We start from the raw sequence: 14975 nt of genomic DNA on the forward strand, positions 1-14975 counted from the left end.
TAAAACTCTTTGGCTATTGCAGTATTACAGAATAATCGTTAATAATTCTGGAAGGAGCAGAATATCTTTAAATGTAGATGACCTTTGTTTTGTGTTAAAATCTAGTTATATTTGCATAATTTAACTTGGTTGTATTTAAAGGTACTTAAACACAGTTTAAACAGCAACCACTGCTGAGGGCTGTTTTAGAAGATTGTGGTTTTATATACCTCAGCGCTGAGCCATTGCACTTATTATTTCAAAGGCTTTTGGTGTCATAGGTCATAAAAGTTACCAGATTTTAATTTGGATCAACTGCCTCAAATCTACAGCTCAGGCTTTTCTGCAGCTGTGCTTTTAAAGATACATGGTTTGGTTGTTTTTTTTCTTTTTAGCCCTGAGAAGGGATAAGATTTCCTTTTTTGTTATCACTTCTTTTTTTTCCTCTTGTTTATTTTAACATACAATTGTCTACGCTGGGTGAGTGTCATACAATTGGAATACCTTCTACTGAAAAAACAGGGAAAAGATCTGTCACAATGAAAGCTAAAGTCATCATGGTGGAGAGGGGAGCATACACAGGAGTTTGCCTGCTTTGATCTCCTTCACGTGCTTTGAACAAAGGCAACTTCAGCTCCCAATTGGCTTCTTTAGTTAGAAGTAATAAGTGGATTACATAGTAAGCTATCATTTCTGGTCATTGGATTCAGTGCTCTGGCCAGGTAAATGACCCTTCATATAGGACAAATTTTTCCAAATAATGCTAAAATCAAGCTCTGCAATATGTTTCAAAATTATAATCTATTCAGTTTCATAAAACTGAAGGGTATTTTTCTTGGAGATCTAGCATAGCAAGTAAATGTTGGGGATGGCACACTGTATAAAAAATAAAGTAAGCAATTACTTTGCCAGTGTGTTATGTACATATTTGAATGTCCTGGATTTCCTACTGCTTCATGAAAATTTAAACCATCTGGATTTGGTTTTAGTTTCTGATCTTCTGCCATGACCCATGCCATCACCTAAGCTATTTTTATGCAGTATGTAATACCATTAGCTATCCAAGCTTACGAGTGTCTTTCTCGCAGTAAGCATAAGTATTCTTATCACGTACATATCTCCTGTACTTCAGTTTTTGTTTAAACATGGACTTGTTATTGGGTTTAGTGCTGTGTATTTAATGGTTTATATTTCAGAAACAGTCTCCTCAACTGAAAGTTCTCACAAGATTTTACCCCAGAGTTGTTAATCATTGACATACAATGGCAGAGGAACTTCAGAGCTCTAGGAGTGAAGAACTATTTCATTACTTTAAGCTTTGTTGAACTGTGTGACAAACTTTGGGACCTCTTTATTCTAATTTTATAGAAAAATAAAAGCTATTGTGTTTTTGTTATAGGCGAGATGGCAGGCTATTTCCTGTACCTTTCACCCTCCCTAGCAATCTGTGTGACAAATTTTTGCTAAGTCACAGAATGGTCTTCTCAGTGTATCTCAAACTCATCTGTACGCTTTTGGTTTTCTTGGGTCAGGGTGTAATGTGGAACTGAACCTGGTATTTCTGATATGTAGCTCAAGACGACTATTGCTTACCGAGGCTGTTCCAACCATGCTTTCCAAATAATATATGTGGATGGGATTACTTTCCTTCACTTTTGGTCTTGTGTGGTGTATGACCCAGAGTTGTATGATGGGGATAAAAGATCACATGGACATGCAGGCTTATTCTGTGCTCCATGTACACCTTAACTATGCTCTGTCTTCCTAATGTGTCACATGTGACAGAGACAAAGACTATATTGTTGTAGTGTTTTGTTTCCCCTGTGTGGTAGTTTACTTATGCAGTGGAAGGATACAGGTTTTGTATGTAAACGTGTTCCTTTCACATTTCAGGAGCATAGTGGTCAGAGCTAGAGAGCTCTAGTCAGCACTTAGCAATTAGTAACTCTGCTTTAATTGGATGGTCTTTGTTATTGGAAAGTAGTGTTTGCTTAAATCTCACATTAAATATTTTTTAAATTAACAGTTATTTTGTTTCTAAGTATTTTTCCAATTCTCTCCCTAGATGGTAAAAGCAATCCAAGTTCTACGTATCCATCTGCTTGAGCTAGAAAAAGTTAATGAACTCTGCAAGGATTTCTGTAGTCGTTACATTGCCTGCCTGAAGACAAAAATGAACAGTGAAACTCTATTAAGTGGAGAGCCTGGAAGTCCTTATTCACCTGTGCAATCTCAGGTATGTTTCAAATACAGTTAAGTGTATTTTTGCTTAGATTTCCTTGGGAAGTTATAACTACACTTCTATTGCTATTAGTTTGCAAACAGTTTCTGCAGTTTCTTTCACTTTCTCAAAATTGGTTATTAAGAGTTGAAAGAGCTGTATTTTTTTGTGCACACCTGTGTGCCACTGCCTGATGGACAAATTTGTTGAAATGTACCAGAACACTTTTTTTGTCTGTCTTCCTTTTATGATTTTCCCTCAGTGCAGCAAATGGAGATATTCAGAATAGCCTGCATTTGCTATTTTGTTGGAAGGAGGCTAGGAAACAGTAAACAAAGGAGAGGAAAAAAAATTCCTTGTTAAGAAGGTCTCCTTAGTCTAGTCTGCTTCATTAAAATATTGAGATGGCTGATACTTTCTATACACAATCTGTATTCTGGAACAAATAGACAATGTCTGAGGGATTATAGTTGCAATATTTGGGATGTATGTCATTGCATGTCACCTGGGGTGACTGTGTAGTTATGAACAGTACCCATTTCTATACATGTGAATCTCGGTTTATATATTGTTGACATTACCTAAATGCAACAACCAATTGCATTTTTTGTAGTAAATTGACAACAGTTAATTAACTATAGTTAGTACCTTATGGTCGATGCTTCTGCTGTTAGGTGCTGGAAAGTGAGCCCTGCCATCCAAGTACCTACTAGATATCTAGTCTTAGGGAATGGTCCTTCTCTGACTTACTAATGTGTCTGATGCTATGTATTCTGAAAAGCCTCAATGACTTTTAAACTTCACTGTCTCGACTCCTTACTTAGGTTTTGGTGTCTGGAAGTGTGGAAAGGAGAGTCTAAAAACAGAAAAAAACAACTTTTAAAAGACATTTTTTGTATGTCTGTTACAGTCTTCTGTAGAGACAGAATTCAGACGGACTGAATTTTGCATTTGGGAACAATAGAGATTATTCATACATATTAAGGAATGTGTAAGAGTTTGCATGGTCAGGGTTGAGTAAGAACTATCCTGAGCAGAATAAAACATATTGGGCATCTTGAATACTTAATATGTTATTTTGAAATTGAAGGAATTAAGGTAATAACTAAAATTGTAACGCTTTGATGCTTGTAATAAGAGCATCAAGGGTCCATTTCATCCGTCCCTTTTCCCTTGTGCCTTTGGAAACAGTTTCTCTTAGTGTTATGTACCTAGAATAATTTCTCTCCTAAAATTTCTCAGGATAGTTTTATGTCTTTTCTAACAGTTGCTTTCATGAGGGTTTTCAAAGGTAATGGTTGGTGATAATGAGAAAAGTAATGTAGGTAATGATGAACCTCTAATGAAGTCTCTTTCTCTTTGAAGTTAATCCTGTGATTAAACTCCAAATGTATTTTTAGAGCCAAAATTACACAAGCATGCTTTATCGCCTTAAAAAAAAAAAAAAGAAACTTTTTAAAAAAATGCAAGCAACTAATTGTTTTATTTTTCTAGCAAATTCCAAGTGCCATTGCAGGCACACTCAGTCCCCAAGGGATTATGGTGCCAGCATCAGCATTGCAGCAGGGAAATGTAACTATGGCAACAGTAGCAGGTATGACGGAGTAAAGAAAAACTCGCACCTTGCTATTCATTTTGGTTTCTTTTATAGTTGTTACAAAAAATACACAAATACTTTTAAAAATGTGTTTTAACTCTTAATACCTGAAAAGTTGTTATAATACAGTCAAGTGCCTTACTGGTTTCTGAACGTTCATTTAATTTATATGTGTAACAAGTATGCATATGTGAGTGGAGGTTACGTACATATAATATTAAGAGATCTTTCTGTGCAATGCTACTTTTGTTTAAAGACGTTTCAGAGACTGGGGTGTTTTACTCTTTCTTCCCCCCCTCCCCCCCTTCAAAAAAAGTATTCTGTTTGACAAAAACATGCATTACCTAAAATATTGCACTTGCTAGCTGTCTCGTGCTCTGTGGAGTTTGGAACCACAGCTACAAGTCTGTGAAATCATTGATGTCCAAGTTGTTCTACTATTGTATGGAGATGACATTTGAACTGGAATGTTTTATCTTGCTTCTAAGCAAGGTTTTAAAACGAACAAATGGAAGAAAACCCTTGAGTACAAATGCAACAAAGCAATGCGGTCTGCTCCTACAGCATGTACTTGCAGAGAGGTTATCCTGAGACACAGTATGTGCTCTGTGGCTTTGGTCCCCACGACCCCCTATGCATTCACCAAGATTCTGTCACCTTAGTTGACCTGAACATCTAGGTGTCACCCAGCTGACTGCCCTAGCCAGTCGACACACATAGGTGTGGCTTTGGTGTTATGACCCTTGTTGGCTGAAGAGTTAGTTCATCAGTTTGTTTTAACTGAGCTATTTTATAGCCTGATAGTCATGGTGTTTCTCAGTTAAAACAAACTGATGAACTATTTTATAGCCTGATAGTCATGGTGTTTTCCTTTGAAAATAGATTTAAAGTGGCTAAAATACAGGGAAACATAATCAAATTTTTGTGGATGGAAAAAAGTTTAGTGTAGCAAAGAGCACATCTTACATGCTTACTAGAAAAGAATAGTTGATATATTATCAAAACTGTTGTATTGTCTGCAGTGCTGATGTGTTTGTGTGTTTAAAGAGAATAATATCTGAAGGGCTTTTACTTACCTATAATCTTTGTTGCTGTTTCATTTTAAGGGGGGACAGTGTATCAGCCAGTCACTGTGGTCACTCCACAAGGTCAAGTGGTGACACAAGCACTGTCACCTGGGACTATTCGTATCCAGAACTCTCAGGTTTGTTTCATGGGCTTCACAGAATAGAATTTTGGGTTCAAATAAATCTCACTGGTTTTAAGAGTTTGGGTTTAATTTGACACACTGTCAGAATGAACTCTGTGTGTACACACATAGTAACTCATGTAAAATTAATGCAAGCACTGCTATAGGAGTTACAAGTTGTATAACATGGCATAAGGTCCCAGAGGGACCTCCCTTGCCATGACAGGTCATCATAGTTCCTACCTGTTAAGTATCTTTTTTTACTGATGGCAGAAAAGTATAGGTACATGGATTTTAAAAAAAAAAAATTAAGAAGAACCCCCCACCAAACCAAAAGATCCTCTGAATTAAATAGACACTATTTTAATGATTAAAACTCTTCTAGTTGTTGAATTAGGTTTATGGCTGGGTAGATTTACTATATTGCATTATGGTGCCACACTGCTGTTATCAGAAATTTGACTTTTTATCATGATGGCAACCACTAGTACTGTGAAACTGTATGTATTTCAGAACTTATGTATGTTGAGAAGCATTTTGCCATAAAACCTTCAAAATACTCAGTTGAGACTATGGGAGATCCTCATATTGGGCTCGTTATATCATACCCTAAAAGATAAGGGCCAGCACTCTTTTTTGGAGAGGCTCTTAAGAGTTGGATCTGGAGAGCTCAAAGAAACAACTAAGGAAAAGGAAACATGAGAACTAGACCATCTTCAGTTACGGAGAACCTTGCTAGCTTTCTCTTGGAGCAGGAAGTGGTAAATCAAATCTTCCAGGAATCCGGAATCAATTAAAAATGTGAATGAGGAGCTACCATCTCCACAGCATAGGATCTGTTGGTAATCACTGACTCACTGTCTTCTCTTCTTCCTTCTTCTGACCTTCCAACTGAAAAAGTATGCTTAGAGTATTCTTTTTATTGGCAGTAGTATGTATGTACTTGCCCATATTCTTCCCTAGAATGCATGCAGTTCTGTCCTCGGATACCTTTCAGAAAGAAATGAGTAAAATTAGTCTCCTAGACTGAAAGGGTTTTGAAGAAAAATGCTTTTTATACCTCTGATGAAAAAAATAAACAAAAAAAGGACTTGACCTTCTATATATATCTGTGGCTACTCTTGATGTTAGTAGGAATCTCCAAACCCACCTATACATAGGTTTGGACCTGTATTCCTTGTCATCCATAGGAAATCCTTCTTCAAATTCTTCTTTTTCAGTGTTTCAGAATGCTGTGGAGGTAAGGGAAAAATATTGGGGGAGAGCTATTGAAAGTTCCTTATAAAGCCTCCATATACAAGCAGATTATTTAGAATGTAAAACATTATTTTGGAAATGAAAGTATGCTCCAAATATATATTTGTTGTAATTTGATAGCTTAAACCTCGTTTAAAACTTGTTTCATACAGGACATAGACATAATGACTGGCTTAAAGAAATTGCTCCGTATTGTCTGAAAAGCCTGATTTAGAATGATTTCAGTTATAGTTGTCTGAAATATAATCTCATATGCAATTTATATGCTGTTTCTTCTTACCTCTGAGTAAGCATTTAAGAACATTCCCTAGCGTTCAGATAACTGATGTGCAAATGATTTGCTTTCTTTTTCATTTCCTACGGATAGATCAAAAGTGAGAAATAAATATGAACCTTTAGGAAAATAGTAAGAGTGTTATAAAGTGAATTAAGAGTTCTACCATGTATATATCTTCTTGCTCTTTGAGAATTTAGATGCATTTATTTAGCACGACCGTTAGCATCTTTGTTTGCAACTCTAGCATAATAATTAATTTTAGTTCGGGTCCTTCGTTTAAGTCTTAAATCAGTACTATTTTACAGCTTCCATAGTTGTTTATGTTTGCACACAGTGAGTATATTCAGCATTGTGTTTTTCAATTGCTCTTCGCATGTGCAAGTGACTACATAGGGTGACAAGGCAATCGGGTCCCTAGGGTGGCACAGATTAGTACAGAGGATCATTAACCTGACATGTACTACATAGGTGGATTTTATTCTAAATTATAGTAAATCGGCATTTGGCTATTGTCACAAGATCACATGCACAGCCTGATAACAGCTGCAATTCTTAAAACAGAAGTTATGTGAAATGTGAAAACTATAGAAATCTGATACAGCATTTTCCCTGGATAAAGACATTTTGGAATGCTATTGTAGGAGAGCTGCTATTGTAAGTCTTCCCTAGCAAATAAAGTAGCTTTTTTATAATCGGCATGCCTCAAGGCTAATTTCTTTTCATTCCTTCTATAAATGAGTTATTCATACATTGATACAGAATACTGCTATTACTATGTTAACTGCCTATTTCTTCTAAAATTATATGTGCAGCTTCAGTTGCAATTAAACCAAGATCTAGGCATCTTGCATCAAGATGATGGCTCATCAAAAAATAAAAGAGGAGTTCTTCCCAAGCACGCTACAAATGTGATGAGATCGTGGCTTTTTCAGCACATAGGGGTAAGGACTAAACATGATCAGGAGTCACAGGTTTTTGTGTAACTCTTATGTGGTCTGTTATGATTTTGCTTCATAAAGAAGGTGAATTTATTCTGTTGTCATTTGTGTAATCTCAGTTCAGTTTTCGCTGAAGTCATCTGGAGTAGTTCCACAGTCAAATGTTGGTTGATTTTATTATTATTTTAATAAGTATGTTACATTTTTACCTCATGATCTCAATAAACATTGTTAAAAGGGATCTTTCTTCATTTCATTGTGTTGAGAACTTAATGCTCTCTACACCCTGGTTCATAGCACAAGGAAAAATAATTCCATCTGTGTTTTGTGGGGTGTTTTTGTAGAGGAGAATTTCAAATTTTCTGGCTTTATCTGCTTTCCAACAATCCTTCTAATGTGTACCAAATGTGTTAACTATCTACTTGCGCTTTCAACAGAATGTCTTTCCTTTGCATAAATACTTAGCCTGAAAGGATAAATGGGTCTCAAGTTATATCACAATATTTAGTTGATTGATATTTTGTCTTTTACAACTATTTTACAACAGACAAACGATACAGGGAAACTGCATGTACGCTTCTTATGTTACGTACACTCTTCATCCGTTTAGTTCAGAGTAGCTTTATTTAACTGGAAAATGCTTGTCAGTACTCTCATATGACATTGCCTTTAGACAGCATAACTAATCAGATCGTATCACATGCTGTGTTGCCCAGGGATCATGCTGTTTAATAAAGACTGTCAGCCATGAGAAGCTTTTTCTTCCGAATTACACATCAGCAGTTAAATGGTATCATACACACTTTCAAGGATAAAATCAGTTTTGTGTAGTAAAGCACTCTTTGTTAAATGATTTTTATCTATAAAAGTTTGTGAGGTTTCTAAAGTTTGTTTTTTAACAAGTCAGATGGTCTTAATCTAGCAGCTTTAATCGGTTGTAATAAAGGAGTCCTTATTTTTGATGAGGAGATGAAACAAGCTTATGCCTTTTTTTGTTTGCTTTTTTTGTCCTGTTTAGCATCCATATCCAACAGAGGATGAGAAGAAACAGATTGCAGCACAAACAAATCTGACACTACTCCAGGTTAACAATTGGTAAGAGCAAAAACTCTTACTTAATGTCTGTCATTGTCTCAACTTGCTTACAACATAGAGAAATCGTTAAGAGTATAACTTGGACATCTGGAGTTGAACTTACTGTTCTACATATGTTACAAAATACGTATAAAAATACAAGAATTATGCACTGATACTCAAGCATATTATTTTTATAGTAAGGTATAATAATACTTATGCCATTTTAAATTATATAAGGACTCCAGAAAACTTTGCAACATTAAGGAATTGCATTCTGTTCTATTGCTGAAAGAGATGGAAGTACTCTCATGTCTCTTCTGCAAGTAAAGAAATTGAAGTTTAAAGACGTTTAGTGACTTGAAGCTCTGAAAAGTGTTCTCTGGTAATCATGGGTGCAAATGTTTAAGAAGTTACTGTCAACAGATACTCATTCTGCTCTTGTATCAAAGGATGCTATCCTCTGAGCAGTGATGTCCAAATGGAGAGTGTCAGTACTTCCACTGCTCTAGTTCATGGTTCAACATGTTTTAGCATCTTATCTTCACTAGAGGTTTAAGATAATACACCTGCCCCTGCAGAAGGAGGAGCAAGGGTGCTGACATGCATCCTATTCTGGTTGTGGTATTGGTTCCTAAAATTATTGCAGCTAAGTCCAACAGGGATCTTCCTCAGATTTCAAAGGTGACGCTGGCTGCATGGCTGCAGAGGGGTCCAGTGGGGAAATACTCAAGACAGTGGCAGTACACTGGTTCCAAAAGCAGAACAGTGTAACTATGCCTGTGTGACACGGTAGTAACGGAGCTCTGTGGTACTGGGATCCAACTAATGTCTCTGCAAAGCATTGCATTACACCATGTGGACCTGCCAGCTGCACCCTACTTCCTTCCATTGCAGGTAAAGATGGGTCCTGGATGTGTTTTGTCAGATGTAGCAAGGGATGCTACCCTCAGTCACAGGTCCTTGCCACAGCTAGCTACATTGAAATTGATTCAGTTAACTGCTGGTAGCTACGTGAGACGTGGCTTAAGTATTTTCTTGTTCACTAGCAGAAAGGGGAAGGGCAGCAATTAGCATGCTGAAGTAAAAAAGTGAAAATCAGGGAGCAAAAAGGAACTGGGAAAGATCTGAAAAATGTGTTTGCTGTTGTCTTCTCGATCAGGAACCAGACCTTGGAAAGCCAGCGAGCCTATAAAATAAGTAATGCGGGAGCTTAAGGAAGTAAATGAAACCAGACCAAACAAACTAGGTTAGACAGGGGCTAGATTTTAGGTGAACCCTAATGAGAGGAGTATCGGCTTTCTGAGCTGTGCTGTCAGCAAGTTTTCTGGTGCTTAGTTTTTAATAAGATCTTGAAATGTACATCTGTCGTGCTGTCTGGAGAATTTCCCCTTCTGAGGTGGGGGGAAAAAATGCTGCTAGCAGCAAAATGATAGAAGTACTTTCTTAGCTAGTTTCCCAAAATCAAAGGATGCCAGTGTTCTAGGAGCAGCTTTACACATTAAAAAGAATGTCATGCCAAGCTGGTAGAGAGATTTCATAGTCCTAATTTTTTTCCGCCACTGCATACTTTGTGAATCTGAGAGAGAATTTACAGCCAACTGGTCATAAGTACTTGTTGCCTTTGATTGTGTTTAGGTTTATCAATGCTAGAAGGCGAATTCTTCAGCCGATGCTGGATTCCAGTTGTTCTGAAACTCCAAAAACAAAGAAGAAAACAGCTCAGAACCGACCGGTTCAGAGGTTCTGGCCTGACTCCATTGCCTCAGGAGTTGCTCAGCAGCAATCTAACGAGCTCACGATGTCAGATGGTAAGGAGAACCGGCTAAACCACAGATTATAAAGTTAATTTCTCTGTAACAGAGAAATGAAGGGTTTGATGCCTTTGGGGAGAGGGAACTTCTTGATATTTCACTGTAAATGTGTTTTTAATCTGGAAAAACACAACAGAAATGGGTCAATTTTTCCCTCTTTAAAAATGTTCTGTGTTTCGGGGGCGTATTCTATTGGAATTTATGTTGAGAGACTGATGCTTTTGTTTCAAAAGTTACGAAACAACAGAACAAAGGTTAGATGTACAACTAAGTTCTCTCAGTATACTGTGTATGCACATCAGTAGCATTCTGTTTGATTAGCAGTATTGGTCTGCAATTTCAGTTTCGTGACTCCCCATCCTGTTCACATTCCTTTCACTATTGCTAGAGGGACTGAGCATCTGCAATTCTATGTATGCCTCGTGTGTCAAGTTGAACATTGAGAAGCAGAGAAATGTAATAGAGCCTCCAAAGACTTTGACTGAAGTAACTTCCTTAGCATCAGATCAACCAAACAGACTCAATTTAAGAAAGATAAATAACTGCTTTAATCTCAGGACCATCCTTTCTGTCCTGCTGCTTTATTCCTTTCCAGTTTGTAGCAACTTTTCCCTCAGCCTCCGCTGGATCTGACAACAGCTTTATCCCTTTTAAGTCGCTTTGAATCTCTGTGAACACTCCCTTTTTTTTGCAATGCATTAAGCTGGAATACTTCGCAGAAATGGTCTTGTGATGACTTGATTGGAGAATTGCTGTAATGGGTGTCCATAACACACCTAAGTTTAAGATTCCTGGCCAGCTTAATTCTGGCATTTCCTGACATTTAAGTGTTTGACAACCTATAAAGCTTTTATTTTAATTTAGTTCCTTAGGTTTTCTTCCTGTTGATTAGAAACAAACTCTGTTATATATAAATATGTGTTACTTAAAATTAGAAACCAAGAAAGATGCTAAAGTACTACGATTGTGCTTCTCCAGGTGCTGTTGTAACAATTACAGCTCCAGTCAACATGAATGTAGACAGTCTCCAGTCTTTGTCATCCGATGGTGCTACTTTGGCTGTTCAGCAAGTTATGATGGCAGGGCAAAGTGAGGATGAGTCTGTAGACAGCGGTGAAGATGATGGAGGAGATCTCTCAACAACAAATATCAGTGGGCTGGTCTTGGATAACAGCGATTCTCTGCAGTAGGAAGCAAGAGAGTGTGACAAAATGTTTAGGAAAAAGAATGGACTGACTGACTGTTTTTATAGTTTGCACAGCAAACATTTTACACAAGTTTTATTTCTAATATGTTTTATATGTAGATATAGAAGGGTGCACTTTTTTGTATTACATAGTAAGCTTAAAGAGTGTTTTTGCAGGTGCAGCAACTTCTTTCAAATGTGTTTTTTCATTTCTTTTCCTTTTCTTATTTCAGAAAATTGTATCTAGTAATATAAAGAACCACATAAGCACCCCTTTGTTCTATGAATTGGAAGTGCTGCAATTTCTAAAGAATTATGCAGTTTCAATTAGTGCTGTTATTTAACACAGCTCTTGATGGGCAGGTGATGTAAATTTAAAGCATGTGACACTAGTGTGTGGAACTTGATCATTAAGTTGGATGCATATATTTGAAAGATGCTTCTGCACCTTAAAAACTGCTAGTCTGAGGTGGACAGCAACACACATAAAAAGAAAATGTTGATGTGTGATTCAGTAGCGAATGTATGGCAATTTAAATAAGTTTAGTTTCTCTCATAGTCCGTGAGCCTGTTTATCATTTGCTATAAAAACTCCTATTTTTACCTTGCCGGGGTTATTGGATAAAAAATATTTTTATAAATTCACTAGGAATTGGGATGACGACTGTATTAAGCAGGAGGAAAGAAAAAAAAAAAAAGAATTTCCAGAGGGGAAAAATAAATGGTTAGTATTCCTATTTGGAAGGTCTGAAAACTGACCAAATTTAATAATCAAGCCTACGCTAGCATTCTATGATTCTCAGCTGTCCCACAGTGATATACTATATTTGATAATAGCATAAGAAGGGCCCACTGTTTGATGGGATTTTGATATTGTCAAACATTGATTTATATTATGTGTAAACTAATATTCAAATTACATTAACTCTGTATCTAGACTTGTATCTGAAGATATTTGCTAAATGAGTATTCAGGTAAGTAAATTCAAATACCCACAACTTTTCCAGTTATTAGAGAAATTTAACAGTTTATAGTTTGTACAACTGAATCTGAAAAATGAAAAGTTGCCTACTATACAGTCATGAATTCTGCTATCACTCTGCTATTTTATTGCATTTGAAATATTTTCCCCTAATACAAAAAGAAATATAACATATGGATTTTTATAAAATTTCTTCAAATCTGAAGGTTACTACCAGAATATACAGCAGGCTTTATTAGAGTAGAAAATCCTTGTGTGTCATTTAAAAACTAAGAGCTAGTCATGAAAACACTTTTTTTTTGTGGTAACAGTTCATTTCTTTTTTTTCCCAGAGTTTGGAGTCTGTGTCTGTCTATCCATAAACACTTACTTTTGAACTTTGTATTTCCCGTTGTTAAGTACAAATAACAGACTCCAAGAGTCTCACAGTAGTCTCACAGTAAGATCAATGTCCTCTTTTCCCCCCGTCCATTTGTCACAATGTTGGGTTAGATCAAAGCCAGAACTCCCTTCTGATTTAGACCAAATCTAGTTCAGTTCTAACGTGACAGGGAAAAAGATGATAGCTTTTAGAATCTTTAGACACTGTATTTGAACAAAGCCCTTTGACAGATGCAAATATTTAATTGAATACTTAATTTCTGCTTCACAAAACACTTAGGCATGTGCTTAGGTCGCATTGATTTCAGTAGGATTAGCACATGTACTTTTTGACGTGCTTAAATGGTTGGAAGCTGGTCTTTAAAGATTGTCTTCCAAGGCAAGTATAAGTTGGTATGAAGAGAAACTTCAGAGAGGAATGTCAGTAGCATTGGCATACATACGTGGCGAATAATACTAGTTTTCAATGACTAGTAGCTATTTTGAAGAATTGGCGTTGGGTTTTACTTGGCACAAGTGATGTTTCTGCTATGGCTCTTGCTTATTCCTGGCTGAGGATCTTGCTTCTTAGTTCAAATGCTGTAGTGATCTACGCCAGCTGGAGTGGTAATCTAAAGACTTTGTTTTCTTCTAACTTCTCTGCTTTGCCACTGATGTGCAATGTTTGTTAAAGAGCACAGTAAATTAATAATGAAAGATCTAATTAGGAAAGCTTTGACATAGCATAACTGTCTCAAAGGCTATTGTCAAATCCAGTTTGACCCCAAAACATTTAAAAAGACTGACATCATGTACAAATCATGCTCCTTTGGAAACATTCAACCTGCTGCTCCTACAAAGGATACCTGAGATGACTAGAACCGAGAGACAGATTCTGTAGTTTTCTTTTTAGTTGTTTTTGATTTAACTCCGTAAGTGCTTCATCACCCCCACAGTTTCCATTATATAGTAGGTTATATTTGTTGGTTTGTTTGGGGTTTTTATTCAGCTACCCTTGTTCATATTTAATAGTGCATTAATCTTTGTACTTCTAGCACGTAGGCAGATGAATAGTGTACTTCTCAGTGCGTACAGGCCTACGGACAAATACGTGCTTTTCCAAATCAACCTATGCTGGAGGAACAGGCCATTTCTCACGATCTCCTTTCCCTCCCTGACCAGTTGTTGCTGCCTCAGATCTACCAGCAGAGCTTTCCCCAGCCTGCTTTGAGGTAGTCTAGGAAGCAGCTCAGCCGGCAGATCTGTTAGGGTAGCAAAGTAGCCAGCAGTGAAGGGAAGGGTAAACCAAAATGGGCAAAAAAAACTTCTGTGGTTTGGAGATAATGTGGCAATGGGCGTTTGCCCACACTTCAAAACTGTGAGAACTGAGATCTTAAAAAGAGAGAGGGTATTAAAACATCTATACAGCTGGCTGGAAGAGGGTTCAGGAATATGTAGTTTATGTGCCACTTGGAACTCAATTGGAAACAACCAGGCATCAGGTTTTGCAAACTTCTGAAAGCTTATTTTTCGGAAAGAAACCGTTATCTGGTTAGCTTGCTTATTCCCCTCACCTTACATGCAGCTGAAGCTTTATTCTGAAACATTTGCGACCTTGTCTTCAGCTAGTTTATCAATACCTGGAAAGTGAAGTTGACAGAATTTACTGTGAAAGGGGGAATGTGGAATAGTTTTGCTGTCAAATTAGAAACATAAAAACATAAGGACGTGGATTCCTAAAACTGAAAAGGCTTTACCAGTGTAGTCAAAGGTATCGCTTAACATACAGAACTCAAACCTTGTCTTTTAATTCAGTGAGAATTCTGTAGTGGGTATGAACTGCACAGAAGTGCTTGTTCTTTTCACGATTTAAAAAAAAAAAAAATAATAAAAAAAGCATCCTTTTTTGCTGTGTAATAAAGATTGCTGGTTTAAGCAAAGCATCACTATTCAGGAAAGGTACATGTTTACAGTAGTTAAAAGTCTTTATAGGGGACCTAACTTTAAACCCATGTATCATTTCCCCCGCCCCCAATTAAAGTCATGTTCATATGCAATAGAACTAATTTGTTTTTAAAATCAGTGTAATTCTTCTGCAATT

General features: G+C 36.8%; 1 protein-coding gene across 3 annotated transcripts in view; it reads left to right on the forward strand.

The window, feature by feature from the left end:
* PKNOX1 (PBX/knotted 1 homeobox 1) overlaps positions 1-14741 on the forward strand; it is a 42556-nt gene extending 27815 nt beyond the window's left edge. For 2 of the 3 annotated variants that reach the window (XM_009283007.2, XM_009283008.2), the window contains 7 exons: positions 2045-2215; positions 3695-3794; positions 4904-5001; positions 7333-7461; positions 8477-8553; positions 10171-10343; positions 11325-11644. In XM_009283007.2, coding sequence (XP_009281282.1) covers positions 2045-2215; positions 3695-3794; positions 4904-5001; positions 7333-7461; positions 8477-8553; positions 10171-10343; positions 11325-11536 — 960 coding nt within the window. In that variant the 3' untranslated portion in view covers positions 11537-11644. Of the gene's footprint in view, positions 1-2044; positions 2216-3694; positions 3795-4903; positions 5002-7332; positions 7462-8476; positions 8554-10170; positions 10344-11324 lie in introns of all 3 variants that reach the window. The other variant, XM_019473066.1, reaches the window with a different exon arrangement.
* The last annotated feature ends 234 nt before the right edge of the window (positions 14742-14975 follow it).

The sequence above is a fragment of the Aptenodytes forsteri genome, unplaced genomic scaffold (genome assembly GCF_000699145.1).
Source record: "Aptenodytes forsteri isolate BGI_AS27 unplaced genomic scaffold, ASM69914v1 Scaffold2, whole genome shotgun sequence".
Taxonomy (NCBI): Eukaryota; Metazoa; Chordata; class Aves; order Sphenisciformes; family Spheniscidae; genus Aptenodytes; species Aptenodytes forsteri.